Source organism: Pan paniscus, chromosome 5, assembly GCF_029289425.2.
Source record: "Pan paniscus chromosome 5, NHGRI_mPanPan1-v2.0_pri, whole genome shotgun sequence".
NCBI lineage: Eukaryota > Metazoa > Chordata > Mammalia > Primates > Hominidae > Pan > Pan paniscus.
Genome location: NC_073254.2, coordinates 149048839 through 149067139, shown reverse-complemented (window position 1 = coordinate 149067139; position 18301 = coordinate 149048839). Strand labels below are relative to the sequence as shown.

The window sequence follows — 18301 nt, the reverse complement described above, 5'->3', positions numbered from 1 at the left end:
TAAATCTATTTTGTCACTAGTTTAATTTTCTTGAGTATATTCTAAAATCAGTGGGAAAATGTCTTTTTACTTGCCCACTCCATTTCTTAATTTTTGTATTTCATTTTATAAACATTCCCATATTTCCAGAATCATTAAGTAAATAAATTATTCTTCACAATGATGGATGGAAAATCTTATCATTTGAGATGAATTTACTGAGGAGGGTAGAGGTAAGGATAATGAGGAAGCAAAAAAATGAAATACAATTTAAATATTATTACGTGAATATCATATATTCTAGCCCACAACTGTAAGCTTTTAGCATGGAAATAGTAAATATTATGAAGGTAGACAACTAAATTGACTATTTACTGTGCCTTTTGAAGATTATTCATCTTTGCTTTCTAACCTGAACCTAACTTATTATATTAGTATAATCATAATGACCCAGTGCTGAGAGGCAACTCCTCATTAGTGTTTTAAACTGATCTCCTTAGTTGTACTGTATTACAAGGCTGATTTTTCTTTTCGTTGTGTTTATTGTTTCTGCTAATTTGACATTAATCTACCATGACCTTCCTACAGAAAATTTGACTCAAAATCCACGTTAAAATATTTGTGAAAACAAACAAAAATGAAGTGTTTTGACAAGGGAATGTATTACTTTTAATATTTAGACACAATCTCTTTAGTAAGTAAAAGATGTTATTATCTACCACCACTATCTTTTTTCCACACAATTTTATTGGCTATTTCCTTAATTGAAAAATTACATAGTCAACATTTGTGTGTTTACATAAATAAAATGAACACCAGTAGGTATTGCTAGGGTGGGAGCTTCCAAATTAAATCTCTGTTTGGAGCCATTCACCTCTTATTAAAGATTCTCTTATTAAAGATTCTCTAATTTTATATATATTATATATAAAATATATTTATATTTTATATATTTATATATTTATTTATTTTATATATAATATATAATATATATTATATATAATATATATTATATATAATATATATTATATATATTATTATACATAATATATATTATATATTAAATATTTATATATAAAATAAATATAATATATAAATATATAAAAATATAAATATAAATTATATATAAATATAAATATATAAATATATATAATATATAATATATTATATATTATATTTTATATATAGTATATAATATATAATATATATTATATTATATATTACATATAATATATATAATGTATATAATATATAATATATATTATATATTATATATTATATATGTTACATATAATATATAATGTATATAATATATAATATATATAATACATATATATTTATTATATATATTATTATATTATATTACATCATATTATATTATATTATTATATTATAATAAAATATTATATATTATATGATTTATATATTATAATTAATATTATAATATATTATTATATTATAATACATTATAATATATTATAATACATATGTATTATTATGTATTATATGTATTACATATATGTAATATATGTATTATATATTATATGTAATATATATATTTATATATATTTATATATAAATATATATATATTTATATATATAAATATATATATATTTATATATATAAATATATATATATTTATATATAAATATATATATATTTATATATATAAATATATATTTATATATAAATATATATATATATTTATATATATAAATATATATATATAAATATATATATATATTTATATATATAAATATATATATTTATATATGTATATATACACATATACTCAATTTAGGTGTTTTTTCCCTCTATGTTTAGGTATTTCCAAGACCTGAGTGGTTTAATTTGTACCTCACAGCATCTGCATTGCCATAGCTAAGGATTCCCTCTTTCTTGATGTATTTGATCTTACCACCTTTAAATTTGAAGTGCCTAGGATTCAATTATAGGCCCTCTTTTTATCTCTATACCTGCTTTCCAAATGATCTTAAACAGGCCTTTACTGTTAAGTACAGTCTCTTTCCCAGTGCACATCACTCAACTCCAGACTCATAAATCCAATTGTCCCTTTAATATTTCCATTTGAATAATTTTTTTGTTTTGTTTTGAGACAGGGTCTTGCTCTGTCTCCCAGGCTGGAGTGCAGAGACATGAATATGGCTCACTGCAGCCTTGACCTCCTGGACCCAAGTGATTCTCCTGCCTCAACCTCCTGAGTAGCTGGGACTACTATGCCTGGCTAATTTTTTGACTTTTTTTTGTAGAGATGGGGGTCTCACTTTGTTGTCCGGGCTGGTTGCTGGTCTCGAATACCTGGGCTTAAGCAATCCTCCCACCTCAACCTCCCAAAGTGCTGGGCTTACAGGAGTGAGCCACCATGCCCAGCACCACTTGAATGCTTCAAACATAACATGTTAAAACAGACCCTTAATTGCCACCCAGTATCTCCATTCTGCTCCTCCTTTAATCCATACTATTTCAGGAAAATTTCTTCAGGCCAAACTCCTAGGAGTCAACATTTTGGCCCCACTCTCCACATTTGTTCCACCATCAATTCGGGTGATGCCGAACTCCAGATAAATCTCAGCCTGCCACTTCTCTCTGCTACTACCACTCTATTCCAAGTTACCATCATCTCTTTGCTAAAAAAGTACTATGGTTTCCTGACTGCCACCTAGTTTTCACACTTATCTCACTATAATCATTCTCCATTTAGCAGAATGTTACTTCTAATGAGATAAAGGAAATCATGTTACACCTGCTTAAATACCACTGTGGGTTTCTCATTATACCCAGAATTCAATATAAACTGTATCATGACTGACTACTCCCTTCAGGAGCTAAGAAGACCTGGAGACCTCCGTGACAGCATCTCATGCCACCTTTGCTCTTGATCACTAGGTTCCAGCCACATTGGCCTTCTTTCCTTTCCTCAGCACCCCACATTTATTCCTGCTGGTAATAAACTCTACCCAGATTTTTCTATGACTGGTATTTTCTGGTTTTTAATTCTCAGCTCAAATATCACTTCCTCAAAAATGCATACATAGAACATACATGTAAATTAGCTCTTTCATCACCATCTATAATCTTATTATAATCTTATGCTTTTTTTTTCATGAACTTGCACTATTCTAAATTGTTTACTTGAAAACCCTGGAATGCAAGGACTCCTGTCTCCTTCATGGACAGACCTACAGGCTTAGAACACTGCTTAAAAAACAGTAGTTGCTCAACAAATATTTTTCAAATGCATTATTGTTAAATTATTTTCTTTATGTATTATTCAGGGCAGATATGCCATAAGGGGCATGAAGCTTCTTACTAAGAATAGCACCTACTTTGTTTAGGCCTACTTTATATGCCAATTTCATGCATACCAGATTTTCCACACGATCCCAATTTTACATATTCTTTCTTCATAATCCATCAAAATGTTCCAATAATTACTGTTTTAATATTGAAGCAATAATTCAGAACATTCCTTAAATTCACAAAAAGCAATAATTTTGTCAGATAATATGCTGATTTTTGTTTTTAAAACTGTAAATAAAATAAATATTTTTTCCCTTTCCATTTTCTCTCAAAGACAACCACCATAAAAGCTGGATAAAATACTAAAAACAGCAGTTTGAAGGCATCAGCAAGCAACCAAGGCAGCCAGACTTAAGTAAAGGGAAGCAAATTAAGGTAAGCTAGCCATTTTCCTCTCAGGGTACTTTTACTGATTTGCTGACAGTTGAATAGGAGGTTATAGAGAAAGCTACATCTTAGCGTGTTCAGCAATCTCACAGGATAAGAAGATAAACATTAGAATTCAGGGCTATGAAGTCAGCTAGGATGTGAGGGACCATAATTCATAGAGAAATGAGACCTACATTCTTCACAGCTTTTGCCTTCAAGAGATTTGCCAATTTCTAAGTGGTGAAGGAGCCAGAAGATAAACATCATGCAAAAATGAACTCATGAGAAGTGAAAAACTAAGAAGATCCTTGGGAAGTCTCACAGAGTTGGGAAGACAAACTTTGGAGTTCAGAGTCAGCCAAGAAAGAAAGAGTGTAGTAAACAAGTCGGGGTTTCCATTGGAGTCCTGAAAGTCTATCCCTAGAACTAAGGGTAAACTAGAAACAACCATCAGAATCTCTAACTAAGCTACAAAACATTTGAGTTGCTGACTGAATCAAAGCAACTTGCCTCTACACTAACTTGACAGAATGAAAATAAATCATTTTAAGAGAAAAATAACATCTTCCAGAATTTTTATAAATTTTCAGACACATACATTATTTAATCAAAAACTATCAAGCTTGTCATAAAACAAGAATGCATGAAAAGACAATAGAAACAGACTCCCAGTTGTTTCCAACGTCAGAGTTATCAGACATATAATTTAAAATAACTGTTATTAATATGTTCCAGATGACTAAGTGGAGAGATATTTGGAATCTAATTTTTTTAAAGTATCAAATGGATATTCTAAAACTAAAAAATAAAAATACAAAAATTAAGAATCCAGTAAATGTATGTAATAGAAGATTGAATCTAGCAGAAAAAAGGGATTATTTATACCAAACAACAGGTCACCCAGAAAATGTACAGACTGAGAAACCTCAAAAGAAGAGAAGACAAATGAAAAGAAGCCATAGAATACATAATGAGCACGGCAAACAGTCTAGCAGGGATGTGACTGAAGTCTCACGGAGAGTGGAGAGAAAGAATGGACAGTAACAACATTCGAGAAAATATCGGCTAAGAATTTTCCCAAACTGGTGAAAGACATTGATCCACACAATCTAGAAGCTTTTGAATCCCAAGTAGTATTAATACAAATAAAATCATTCCTAAGTACATTGTGGTAAACCCCTGAACACCAAAAGCAAAATAAAAAAAAAATAGCCTTCAATGGAGTGAAAGGAAAAATGATCTTGTTTCCAAGAACCAGCAATAAGACTTTCCACTTACTTCATGATAGAAATAATGAAAAACAAGTAATAATGATAGGATATATTTAGAGTGCTGGAAAAAAACAAAACAAAACAAAATTCCAACCAGGCAAGAAATTCTACTTTATACTCAGTGGAAAATAAGTCTCAAAAGTAAAGAAAAGTGAAAAAACAAACAAACAAAAGATGAGAGATTTATCACTAGCAGGCCTTCATTTAAAAAAGGCAGAAAAGAAATGGGATACTTTCTTGATGGAAGTATACTAACAGAAATAAATAAATAAACAAAGTATACTAACAAAAAATAAACAAAAAAAGTTAAAGGTGTTTAAAATTAGATGAATACTGCATGTTTATGATGGTAACAATTACTTCCTATGGAGTTTAATATATACATAGAATTAAACATATGAGAACTATAGAATTAAATCTGATAGGGAGGTGGGACTGAGGTAAAATATTACAAAGTTCTGATAAATGAAGGATGCAAGTTACCATATTTATGGTAATTAGTATGAGTAATAAAAGACTTCACAGAAGACAAGCTAATGAAAGAAGAAATGGAATAATTAAATAGGGAAAAACCTTTAGTATTCCAAAAGTAAGAAAGTTATGAGGAAGAAAAATTAGCAAAAGACAAGACAAACAGAAAACAGATGAGAATATGGTAATTTGAACCCATATATCAGTATAGTAACACTAAATGTAAATGAATTAAGTATCCAATTTAAAGGAAAAGATTAGATTAGTTAACTAAACAATTCAAATTTATGCTGCTCACAGAAGATACACCTTAAATATAAGTACACTCAACATATGAGAAAACCTGTATCATGAAAACACAGAAAAAAAAGGAAGCTAGTGAATCTACATACAAAAGTACACTCTAAAGATAGAAGTACTGCTGGCAGTAGTATTAAAAAGGTGGTTAATACAAAAGAGTTAATACAAAATTTAAATTATTAAATTTAACAATCCTAAATTTGTATGTCTCTAATTTAAAAGTATCAATATATATAAATATAACTCACTGATATATTTGTAGTACTGCAACCAACAACTACAGAATCTGCATTCTTTTCTTTGCTTTTTTTTAGACAGGGTCTGATGTCCAGCTCTGTCACCCAGGCTGGAGTGCAGTGGCGTAATCTCAGCTCACCACAACCTCTACCTCCTGGGTTCAACTGATTCTCCCACCTCAGACTCCAGAATAGCTGGGACTACAGGCACACATCCAGCTAATTTGTTTTGGGGTTTTTTTGTTGTTTTTTTTTTGGTAGAGATGAGGTTTCACCACGTTGCCCACACTGGTCTTGAACTTCTGGGCTCAAGCCATCCGCCTGCCTTGGCCTCCCAAAGTGCTGGGATTACTGGAGTGAGCCAGGGCAACTGGTCCACATTGTTTTCAAGTCACTGCCATATGTTGGATAAAAACAAGTCTCAAAAAGTTTAGTCTCAAAGAATTGAAAATATACTGACCATAGTGGAATTAGTGAGGAAAGGAATAACAACAAAAACAAAATGATTAGAAAAATACTCAATTGTTCAGAAATTAAGCACTTCACTTCTATATAACTCAGAGGCCACAGAAAAATTTACTATGAAAATTAGAATATATTTTAAAATAAATGATAATGAAAAATACAATATATCAAACTTGTAGAAGGCAACTAAAGCCCTATGTAGAGGCAAATTGTAGGCTTTAATAAATATATTAGGAAAAAAGAACTGAAATATTAATAACATAGGTATCCATTTCAAGAAGCTAAGAAAATGTAGTAAACTAAAATACAAAATAACGAGAAGTAAAAAACAAGACATATAAGAGCAGGATTCAATACAATATAACAATTTCACGATAGAGAAAATCAATCAAGCCCAAAACTGGCTATTTGAAAAGACTAATGAAATTATGAAGACCTATTAAAGCTGTAAAGGAAAAACAAAGGTTACACAACAATATCTGGAATAAAAAAAGGGCATCACTACAGATCATTGTAAAGTAAAAGATGATAATGATATATCACTAACAACTCATGTCGATATATTTGAAAAATTAGGGAAGTGGATCAATTTCTTGAAAAGCCCAACTCAACTAAACTGAAAATATAAGAAATGAAAACTCCAGTGAGTTCCACATTTATTATAGATATGGAATCTGTGACTAAAACCCATGCACAGAGAAAACTCCTAGATCAAATGGCTTCACTGGTGAATAGAAGTTAGAATAGTGGTTACTATTAGGGGAGAAGGCAAGATAGTGATTGGAAAAGGCAGGAGGGAAGTTTCTGGGTTGCTGGTTATCTTTGTCTCAGTAGTAGTTACTTGGGAAGGTTCATTTAGCAAAAATTCTCTGAGACTTTTATTTGTCACCTTTTCTGTGTACATGCTTCGCTTAGATACACACAGATCCACTGAAAATGCATGTTTCATTAAAAGACCAACACTGCCAAACTAGACAAAACGTCAAAACTTCACTATATGCCATTAATGAGACATATCTAAAATGGAAAGTTGCAGAAAGGTTGAAATTATTAAAATAATTAAAAACTGTAAATAATAACAAGATTGATATAATTAAAATAACATAAATCAGAAAAGCTTTTAAGGAAAGAGCATACTAGTAGTAAGTAAGGTTACTTCTTGGTTAAAAATTTAAGTAATCTGGAGGATATCATAACAACAACAGACGAGTAAAGAAGCTGTTACAAAAGAGTTTCAATGCACAAGTGACACTTTTTAAGCTTTCTCCATAGAAATATTAATGTCCATAAAGTGCTAAAGATATATTAAGTAAAATAATATTCTTAGGTGATATACAAAGTGAACCTTAGGTATCATTTTAATATCCAGTAAAGTATTTTTGAGCTTTTGTTTTGTTATTTTCCATTTTTCACATTACAACTTAGCCCATTTATTCTCCATTATTTTCAATGTGGAAGACCAAAAGTAATATTTTCTGAGTATCACCTAAAGTGCAGCAGTGTGCTATGCTCTTTGCCTATAACACATCACTTTATCCTTATAATATCCCTCGTAATAAGGAAGTGGGCCTATTTGCTCCATTTTACACTAGACCAAATTGAAGAGCATAAAAGTGGGACAAGTTACCTAAGGTAAATGTACTAAACTAAGTCATAGGTAAAGAAATGGAATCTGGGCACACTTATAGCTCCTCCTTTCTCCTTAGTCTCACTCCAGCCTTTTTTTGCCATGTTTGTATTTTAGAGATTTGGGTAATATTGGAAACATATCTTATCTATGAATCAAAACATACATGCTGTCTCACAATTCAAATATGTAGTCAATTTCTAGAAAAAGTCTTATATATAGGTACATATAAATACATATAGCTAATACATTAGTACATATAATTAATATAATTGTATATAATTATATATTATACAATATTTATCACATTTTTATTATATTGTATATAATTATACATTATATAATATATTATCTATATTTTGTATATTTTATTATATATAAACACACTTATTTACAATTATATTAGTTCTATGTACTAACACATTATTATTGTACAATTATATATATAATCAAAAATAAGAAATGAAACTTTCCTCATACCCTCTCCCAGTCATTATCTTCCCTCTCCTTGTAACAATAACCAGTATTCTAACTTCTATTCACCAGTGAAGCCATTTGACTCAAGAATTTTCTCTGTGCATGGGGTTTTTAGTCACAGTTTCAAGATCTATAATAAATACAGTCTCTTCATTATTTTGTAATTCCTTATTTATAAACAAATAATATAATTGTTTTTAATTCCTTATTTTTAAATAAATAATTGTATATTAGTTATATATAATATATATAACAAATATGATATACATAAGCATAATATGTAAGTAAAAATTTAAACTCTAAGAATAAAATTGGAAAATACACAGTATTCCACCAAAAGGATGAAATGTGGATGTTTTGTGTGTGGAAGTCATCAGGCAGCTGTGAAAACTGCCCACATTCAATCTATTTTAGAAAGTCTTGTTCAGACTTTCCATAACAGAATTCATGTGGTTTCAACATTTTAACAGCTCTTTCCTCACAGATTTTTTAACAGATCTCCTCTCTATGTATTATTGTTCTTTTTTTTTAAATAAACAATCATCTAATTTATTCCATGACTTCAAGAAGCATTTTCTAGGGCAGTCATCTTGACTCTATTTGAAATAGGATCTGGGTCTCCAAAATGTTTACATTTTCATGATATTGCTAGAATTTGGTTTATCAACATTTTAGATCAAAATACTTATCCTACATTTACACTCCTGTTTAAACAGCATCATTGTATGGCCTTTTTTCCCTTTCTTTTATACTAACTTGTTCTATGAGGAAAAAATACAATGTCAAGCAGAAAACAAAAAATGACAGTCCCAGACTTCTCTGTTACAAAAGAAGAGTTAAAATAATTAACATCTCTTTTCCTAAATAAAGCTGTAAGTGTGGTAAAGTCACATAGTGACAGATACAACTGAAATTTAGAATACGCTTAAAAGCAGAGTAAGAACATGCATAAGAACTGAAGGAAAATTTACTTCACGCTTTCTATAGACTGAATGTTTCTGTTCCCCTAAAATTCATATGTTGAAATCCTAACCCCTAATGTTATGGTATTAGGTGATGGGGATTGGGGAGGTAATTAGGTCATGAGGACAGAGCCCCCAAGAATGGAATTAGTACCCTTATAAATGAAACCCCAGAAAGCTTATTTGCCCCTTCTGCCATGTGAGGCTACAGCAAGAAGAAGGCCATCTATGAACCAGGAAGCAGACCCTCACCAGACATTGAATCTGCCAGTGCTTTGATCTTGGACGTCAAGCCTCCAGAACTATGAGAAATAAATTGCTGCAGTTTATAAGCCACCTCATCTGGTACTTTGTTATAATAGCCCAAATAGACTAAAACAATGCCATTCAACCTTAAAGGAAATTTCATAATTAGAAAAAGTGCAGTGTGTTTTATCATAAGAAGCACAGTGAAATCACTTAATCCTTTAATTCTCACATTCAATAAGATTCTTAAATTATGGATTGGTGGTTTGTACTAGTTATTCATTCAATCATTTATTAACTTAATACAAACGCATTGAATGCTTCCTATATGTTGGGCACTATTCTAAGTGCTTAGAAAGCAATGATTACAACAACAAATAGCTCCACGCACAAAAAAATTGCATTTAGAAAGATAAATATTCAACTGAACAGTAAAATGTACATAGTAAGTTAGATGGTGATATATTTTATGGAGAAAAATAAAGCAGGAAAGTGGTTTAGGAAGTGGACAGGCTGGGAGCTGCAATTTTAAATAGAGTTGTCAAGGAGGCCCTTGTTGAGAAGGTAACACTTGAATAAAAACCAAAAGGAGGTGAGGAAACAAGCTACATTGAAATTGAAGAAAATAATTCTAGACATAAGAAATATCAAGTGCAAAGGCCCTGAGGCAGGTGTGAGTGTTCAAGACATAGTGGGATGACCAGCTGGGCAACTGAGGAAGAGAGATCAGATGAGGCCAGAGATGAAAAGAGGTGAGGAAAAGGTCCTTAAGGCCTTGTGGGTCATTGTGCTTTTCCCACTGAATGTGATGGAAAACCAGTAGAGACTTTTAGTGGAAAGTGTTGTGTGATCTGTACTAATAAGATTTCCACTTTTAGTGGAAAGTGTTATGTGATCTGTACTAATGAGATTGCTGTGACTGCTGTGTTGAAAGCAGACCAAAGGGTAGACAAACGGAAACCAATTAGGATGAACATTTTCTTCAATATAGACACCAAAGCTAGCTGTCACCTTTATTAATGATTTTAAAAGTCAGCACAAATTCATTTAAAGGGAAAATATATTTTCTAATTAACCACAGATTCTACTTGTGATACTGAACAAATGATCTTAAAAATCTATATACAACTAAAGCAGGTAAAGAACTGTAATTTTAACTATATTCTGTTGTACTTAAACAAGGTATACTCAGGTAAGGTATAATCTACATTTGGAACATGTATATTATAATCTCTTCTGTGTTAGTTTGGTATTCACCAATTTAGCAGTGACCCAAATAGTACCAACAAAATAAATTCAGTGATTTGAAGAGCAGCCATGTTGATTGTTTCCCTGGTTATCCAGATGTGTTTCAGTTTAATGTAATCTCATTTGTCTATGTTTTATTGTGTTTCCTGTGCTTTGGGGTTTATATCTTTAAAAAATCATTGCCCGGACCAATGTCATGGAACTTTTCCCCTGTGTTTTCTTTCAGTAGTTTCACAGTTTCAGTCTTTAATTCATTTAGAATTTGAATGGATTTTTTATATGGCGTGAGATAAGGGTCTATACTCATTCTTCTGCATGTGGACATCTACTGCTCCAAACACCCTTAATTGGAGAGACAGTTCAATCCCATTGTGTGTTCTTGGCATCTTTGTCAAAAATCAATTGACCATAAATGCTTAGATTTATTTCTGGGCTCTTATTCTATTCTGTTGGTCTATGTATCTGTTTTTAAGTTAGCAGCATACTGTTTTGATTACTACAGCTTTGTAGTATATTTTAAAGTCAGATAGTGTGATGCTTCCAGCTTTGTTCTTTTTGCTCAAGATTGCTTTAGCTATTCAGCACATTTTGTGGTTCCATAAAATATTTAGGATTTATTTTTATTTCTGTGAAAAACGTCATTGGAATTTTGACAAGAATTGCACTGAATCTGTGGATCACGTTGAGTAGTATGGACATTTTAATAATATTAGTTATTCCACAAAACACAGGATGTTTTCCCATTTATTTGTGTCTTCAATTTATTTCATCACTGTTTTACAGTTTTCAGTGTACCAGTCTTTCATCTCTGTATTAGTCTGTTTTTACACTGCTGATAAAGACATACCTGAGACTGGGCAATTTACAAAAGAAAGAGGTTTAATTGGACTTATGGTTCCATGTGGCTGGGGAAGCCTCACAATCATGGTGGAAGCTAAGGAGGAGTCCTGTCTTACATGGATGGCAGCAGGCAAAGAGAGAATGAGGAAAATGCAAAAGCGGAAACGCCTGATAAAACTACCAGATCTCATGAGACTTTTCACTACCACGAGAACAGCATGGGGGAAAACACTCCCATGATTCAACCATCTCCCACCAGGTCCCTCCCACAACACATGAGAATTATTCGAGTACAATTCAAGATGAAATTTGGGTGGGGACACAGAGCCAAATCATAGCAATCCTCTTGGTTAAATTTATTACCAAGTTTTTTATTTTTCTTTTAGCTATGGTGAATGGGATTATTTTATTGATTTTTTTAAAGATAGTTCCTCGTTAGTTTATGGAAATGTTGCTAATTTTAGTATATTGATTTTGTATCCTGCTAATTTACAGAATTTATTAGTTCTAACAGTTATTTTGGTGGAGTCAGGATTTTCTACATGTAAGATTATGTCATCTGCAAAAAGAGACACTTTACCTTTTTCTTTTTCAATTTTGATGCCAATTTTATTTCTTTTTTTGCCTGATTTCTCTGGCTAGGTCTTCCAGTATTATGCCAAATAGAAGTGGTGCAAGTGGGTATCCTTGTCTTATTCCTGATCTTAGAGAAAAACCTTTCAGCTTTTCACTATTGAGTATGATGTTAGCTGAGGATGTGTCATATACAGTCTTTATTATGTTGACGTACATTCCTTCTATAGCTAATTTGTTGACAGCTTTTATCATTAAAGAATGTTGAATTTTGTCAAATGCTTTTTCTGCATCTATTGAGATGATCATATGATTTTTGTCCTTCATTCTACTAATGTAAGGTATCACATTTATAGATTTGCAAAGGTTAAACCATGGCATCCCTAGTAGTGATCCCACTTGATCACAGTGAATGATCCTTTTAATGTGCTGCTGAATTTGGTTTGTTAGTATTTTCTTGAGGAGTTTTGCATCTATGTTCATCAAAAATATTGATCTGTAATGTTCTTTTCTTGCAGTGCCTTTGGCTTTGGTATCAGGCTAATGGCTGGCCTCATAAAATAAGTTTGGAAGTACTCCCTCATCTTCAGTTATTTGGAGGATTTTGAGAAGGATTGGTATTAGTTCCTTAAATGTTTGGTAGAATTCAGCAGTAAAACCATCAGGTTCTGGGCTTTTCTTTGATAGGGTATTTCTTATTCCTGATTCAATCTCCTTACTCTTCATTGATCTGCTCATGTTATCTATTTCTTCATGATTCAGTGTTAGTAGGTCTAGGAATTTTTCCATTTTTTCTAGGTTATCCAGTTTGTTGGCATATAATTGTTGAGAGTAGTCACTTATGATCCTTTGTATTTCTGAAGTATCAGTAGTAATGTCTCCTCTTTCAATTCTGATCTTTTTTCTTAGAAAGTTTAGCTAAACTTTTGTCAATTTAGCTTATCTTTTCCAAAACCCAAGTGACAGTTTTGCTAATCTCTTCCATTGTTTCCCTAGTCTCTATTTCATTTATTTCTACCCAGACCTTCATTATTTCCTTCTTTCTGCTACTTCTAGGCCTAGTTTGTTCTTTCTTTTATCTTTTCTTCTTTTTTTTTTTTTTTTTTTTTTTTGCTTTCTTGAAGTGTAACCTTAGGTTGTTAATTTTAGATCTTTCTTCTTTTTGACATAGGTATTTATTACTATAGCCTTTCTTCTTAGAACTGCTTTTGCTTCTTCTTATCAGTGTTAGTGTGTCCATTCTCATTTGTCTCAAGTTATTTTTAAATTTCTCTTTTAATTTTTTCTTTATCCATTGGTTGTTTGGGAGTATGTTGTTTAATTTCCATGTATTTGTAAATTTTCCAAAATTCCCTCCTTGTACAACACATCCTTTAATCAGTAATCAGGAATCAGTAAGAAGAGCATGAGGAAAGAATTGACATGAAAGAATAATGACCTTCCTTCAAGACTGAAAATTGGATCACCTTTAATATGTTTAAATGATTGTTAAAACTTGAATATATAAAGTATTTCCACGTATTTTATGTTTTATTATTGCAGAAATGTTTAACCATTACATTAATGATTCTAGGCTTTAGAGAAAAATCATTTTATACTATTCACATGGATTCTAAAAGTATAGTAATATTTGCATAGAAATAGTAGTTTATCCTCCTCCTAAAACATAAATTCCAGTTAAAACTGTTAACTTGTCCAAACAAATTTTTCTCTGCAAGATCAGTGAATAAAATATTTAGGTTAAGAATATGTGGAGTGTGATCTCTGTAGCTGTAAGATAATCTTGTTTGGTAAACGCATTCTTAGTTTTGAGGGATAGACCAGGAAGAGAAGTGAATTGCTTATTGAGGAGAAGAAGACTCCTAGTTAAGACATGAGCTTAACTAATTAATGGCATTCCTGGATTAGCCAGGAGTGAGTATCACCTCAATATGTGTTTGAAAAGTCTACTGAAAAGCTGCCCCCCTCTGTTTTACCCCGCCTGCCAATCAGCTTTCTTCTGAAACAAATCAAAGGGCATGACGGAGATAATGGCTAGATTTTAAAAGAAATAAATAAAATCAGACATAATGACATATTCTGGTGAAATCTGGTAGGAAAAAGACTAAAATAGAATGTTTTAGACATCTTATTAACGTTTGAGTCCCTATTACTGTCTCCTTTAAATTGTTGTATATTTTTGTTCGCAATTATATTGAGTTTTTATATACATGTCACTGGAACAGTTAAGCTTTTCTTTAAGTTCATGCTGACTCTAGATCCTTTTAATAGCTGTAATTGTGAGATGGAATTTAGTTGCTATATTGCCATTATCGTTACTTTAATTTTCTTGCCAAGATATTGTAATATTTAGTCTGCTAATCTAGAAGTTGAGGCACAGCATGATTAAATCACTTGCTCAAAATATGCTATGAGTAAATAGAATGAGAAAAGTTAATAATCCCTTAGTAATACGTATCTAAGAACAATCTACTTATAAAATAAGTAGCTACTTTCTTCCAAACAAATTGCTATTTTTTCTAGTGCTTATCTTGAATGTTAAAATGTAAAAAAAAAAAAAAACCCACTGTAATCTATAGTGATTTAATCAAATAAATGCAATCGTTTCTGTTATGTTTAAGATACTAATTTATAAAAATGTGTCACAGAGGAGCCAAGCATTTATCAACAACAATACTGGCACTTGTTGAAATTTATACAAAAGAAGAACTAATAAATGGTCAAGTCTCTTGCTGAATAAATGACAAACAAACATTTAGTGATATTTACCTATTCATTATAATTTTACTGCCTTTTAATCCCAGTTGGATAATAGCTCATCTTATTTTGAATAACCTATTAATCCTTCATGCGGTAGGTAGAAAAGACAGAAGCTTTGCCATTTTAGAGGCACACTAGAGTATACTAGAAAATGAGGGTTCTAGTCCCCTGCTTTATAACAAAACAGGTTGTTGGCTATATTATCCCATAGAAGCCAGGAGAAGATAGTGCAATATTTCTTGAACCTGAACTACATTTGGAGCCCTTGAAAATATATAATAAAAATTATCCTGAGCTCCCTAGGATTATGTCTTCAGATACCCATTAGAAAAGATAGTGTATTTGGGTCTGGATTCAGACTATTCATGTTGCCCCAGCCCTGCCCATAATAAGCTTTAGAAAGAAGGCCAAGTCACTGAACTTTTCTAAAGCACAGTGTTCTTCAACTATGCAATAGGAATATTAATATTAGCTGGTTTATTCAGGATTATTGTGAGGAGTTACATAATAAGAATGTCCACATTTTCTCTGTTGCCAATGCAGTACAATATACCATCCATAGCTGAATAAGTATTATAAACATGTCTCACAGTTTGTTATTCCAAAGCCTGAGGCCAAATTGGAAGTCTGAAGCTCTTTCTTGTTTGAGAAGTTCCATCACGAAACTTGATTACAAAACCTGTTTAACTTTTCACATCATTAAATAACTGACTAAATTAAAATCTTGAGTCAAGTAGAAATAAGGATTTATTACATTTTTATAGATTACTTGAATTCCCCTTCTTCTACACACACAGTAGGTTGATTTTCAGGAAATAGAAAGCTGGAATAAATAAGGATATGGATGGACACCATCCTGGAATATGGGACAATTTGAACACATATGCTCTGTACCAATTCCACTTGGTGAATTTCAGACTTTGGAGTCAGGTAGACCTGGGTTATATACAGAATTCTGGCACTTTGTTATGATGAATGAAGCATAAAATATGTCTTGGCATATTCACTCATCTTACCTCCATTAAACTAAATGGGAGGAAGAGAAAACAGAACGACAAATCCACATAATTCTTAAGATACTGTGTGGGAATGGATGAGTGAGTATGCAAAGTAAATTTAGGAAAATATCAATGACATCACTGAAAAATAGGCTTTCAGGTAAACTCTCTGACTTGCTGAATTGATAAAAACAGGCAAGTTAGAAATGATTTAGTAAAAACTTGTGGTTGCGCCATCCAGTTGTAAATTAGGAGGGGAAAAATGCTGCCATGTTTGATAACAGGTAAATAATATTGCTGTTGAGCTCAAAGAGTACTATAAGTGATTTGTGCAAATTATATTAATAATTGACCCCATTGTTCTATGTGCAATCTAAAAGAATAAATGGAGAGTAAACCAGAACAATAAAGCATCACTATTTATTGATTGCCTGTCACTGGAGATGACCTGAGTCAATGCACAGCAGACTCACTCTTGATTGGGAGACTAGACTTTCAATGATCACATGAAGGGGGAGAACTCTTGTGACCAATAAAGGACAAAGTTGTCTTTATCAGGAGTGGTACGCAGTCCATTTTGAGGCTAAGATCCCCAGGGGATTCATGCACAGGATTAATTTTCCTAAAGCATGATTGATCAGTGTGGTAGCTTGCCCTGCCATTCTCTGATAGTGCTCTGAGACTTCCTGAGAAATATTATTAACTCAGGACTGACATTCAGCTGCTGTATATTAGTGAGGGTAGAAATAAGTCCATGCCATTTGGTGATATAAGCTGCAGCACTGAGCCCCTGCCGCCACCAGTTCCTCATATCCCGAGGAGGCCCATATGGGTGGAAGGCAGGTCTACCGTGCAATCCGCCAGCTTGTTTGCTCCAGCCAGCTTTCTGTGGCTCTTGAATATATGCAGCCCTCACCAAAATGAACCTAGACACTGGAGGAGGGAGATTGTACTCATGCTGGTGGCAAATGGCATCCATTAGGAAAATGTCTTGTGCTGATCTGGCCCACTGGCTGGGGGCTTCCCCACACAGTGACAACTTATAAAAACCATGACCTTTACAGTGTAAAGGTCATTAACTATCCTGACCATCTGTCATTAACTATCCTGACCATCACCCCTGCACATTATTTAGGCATATAAATAGGATGGAATGTGGCATTTGTCCACTTTCCATCCTAATTGCAAGCCTAAATAATTTGAGGTGCTGGCGATTCCTGATTAATAACTTCAGCCTGACCTGAATATTGTGAAGAGAAGGAAGAAAGAGATTAAGCATAGAAGGCACCCAGGCCTATGCAAGACAAACTTGAACAACTTCCGGCATCAATTTTGTATAACTACAAAGCTTGTTACTTCATTTAGTCACCCAAGTTTAATTTGAAAGCAACTGTCACAACTTTCTCAACTCTCAGTAATGAGAGGCAATTTGCTCAAGAGCCTTGTTATCCAAGAACCTTTAAGTGCACACACCATCAGCACAGTGGGAGCAATGTATTATTTTAAAAGTTAAAAATGATACTATTATAGTTTTGTTATGTAAAATTTTATTGATCCATATTTTCATCATTAAGTCCAGCTAGCTAAAACAGAGTTAGCACCTAATTCATTTCTAAGCTCTTCACATGCTTCCATTTGAGTTGTGCTTTAGAATTAAATGCGGAATACTTGTAAATAACAATATGCCATATGAATAGGACCCTTTGTTCATCTTATCAAGAAAACAATGGAGAGTGATAAGAAAGAGTATCCTTTCACCCACAAACCACTAACTAAACAAATAGCAAATGTAAAATGCAATTTCAAAAGTGGAAATGACAAAAAAAGAGGAACTATACCTGCTGTAAATCCAGTGTAATTGTCACATAATGGTATTCGATTCCATTCTTAATACTGGGACTCTGCCACCAAGTGTTCTTTCCATCAATAGCATTTGTAATCGGGTGTCTCTCTATTGAGTTAGCAGCATCATATGAAAGGAAGAAGAAAAGATCATATAACCAGTTTATAGCTTTTTCTTTAAAGTAAAAAAAAAACTGTTAAAACAATCATCATGTGAATATCAAACATTAAGATAATACAAAAGGAGAGTAATTCAGATTCTCAACAGAATTTCTTCAATGACAGCTGTCTCATAGCACCATACAAGGTAGCAGG

At 32.3% G+C, this 18301-nt stretch overlaps 1 protein-coding gene across 1 annotated transcript in view; it reads right to left on the bottom strand.

The window, feature by feature from the left end:
* LAMA2 (laminin subunit alpha 2) overlaps positions 1 to 18301 on the bottom strand; it is a 637137-nt gene that overhangs the window by 446666 nt on the left and 172170 nt on the right. Inside the window, exon 3 of the mRNA XM_055114116.2 lies at positions 17983 to 18095. Within this exon, the coding sequence (XP_054970091.2) occupies positions 17983 to 18095 (113 nt within the window). The remainder of the gene's footprint in view (positions 1 to 17982; positions 18096 to 18301) is intronic.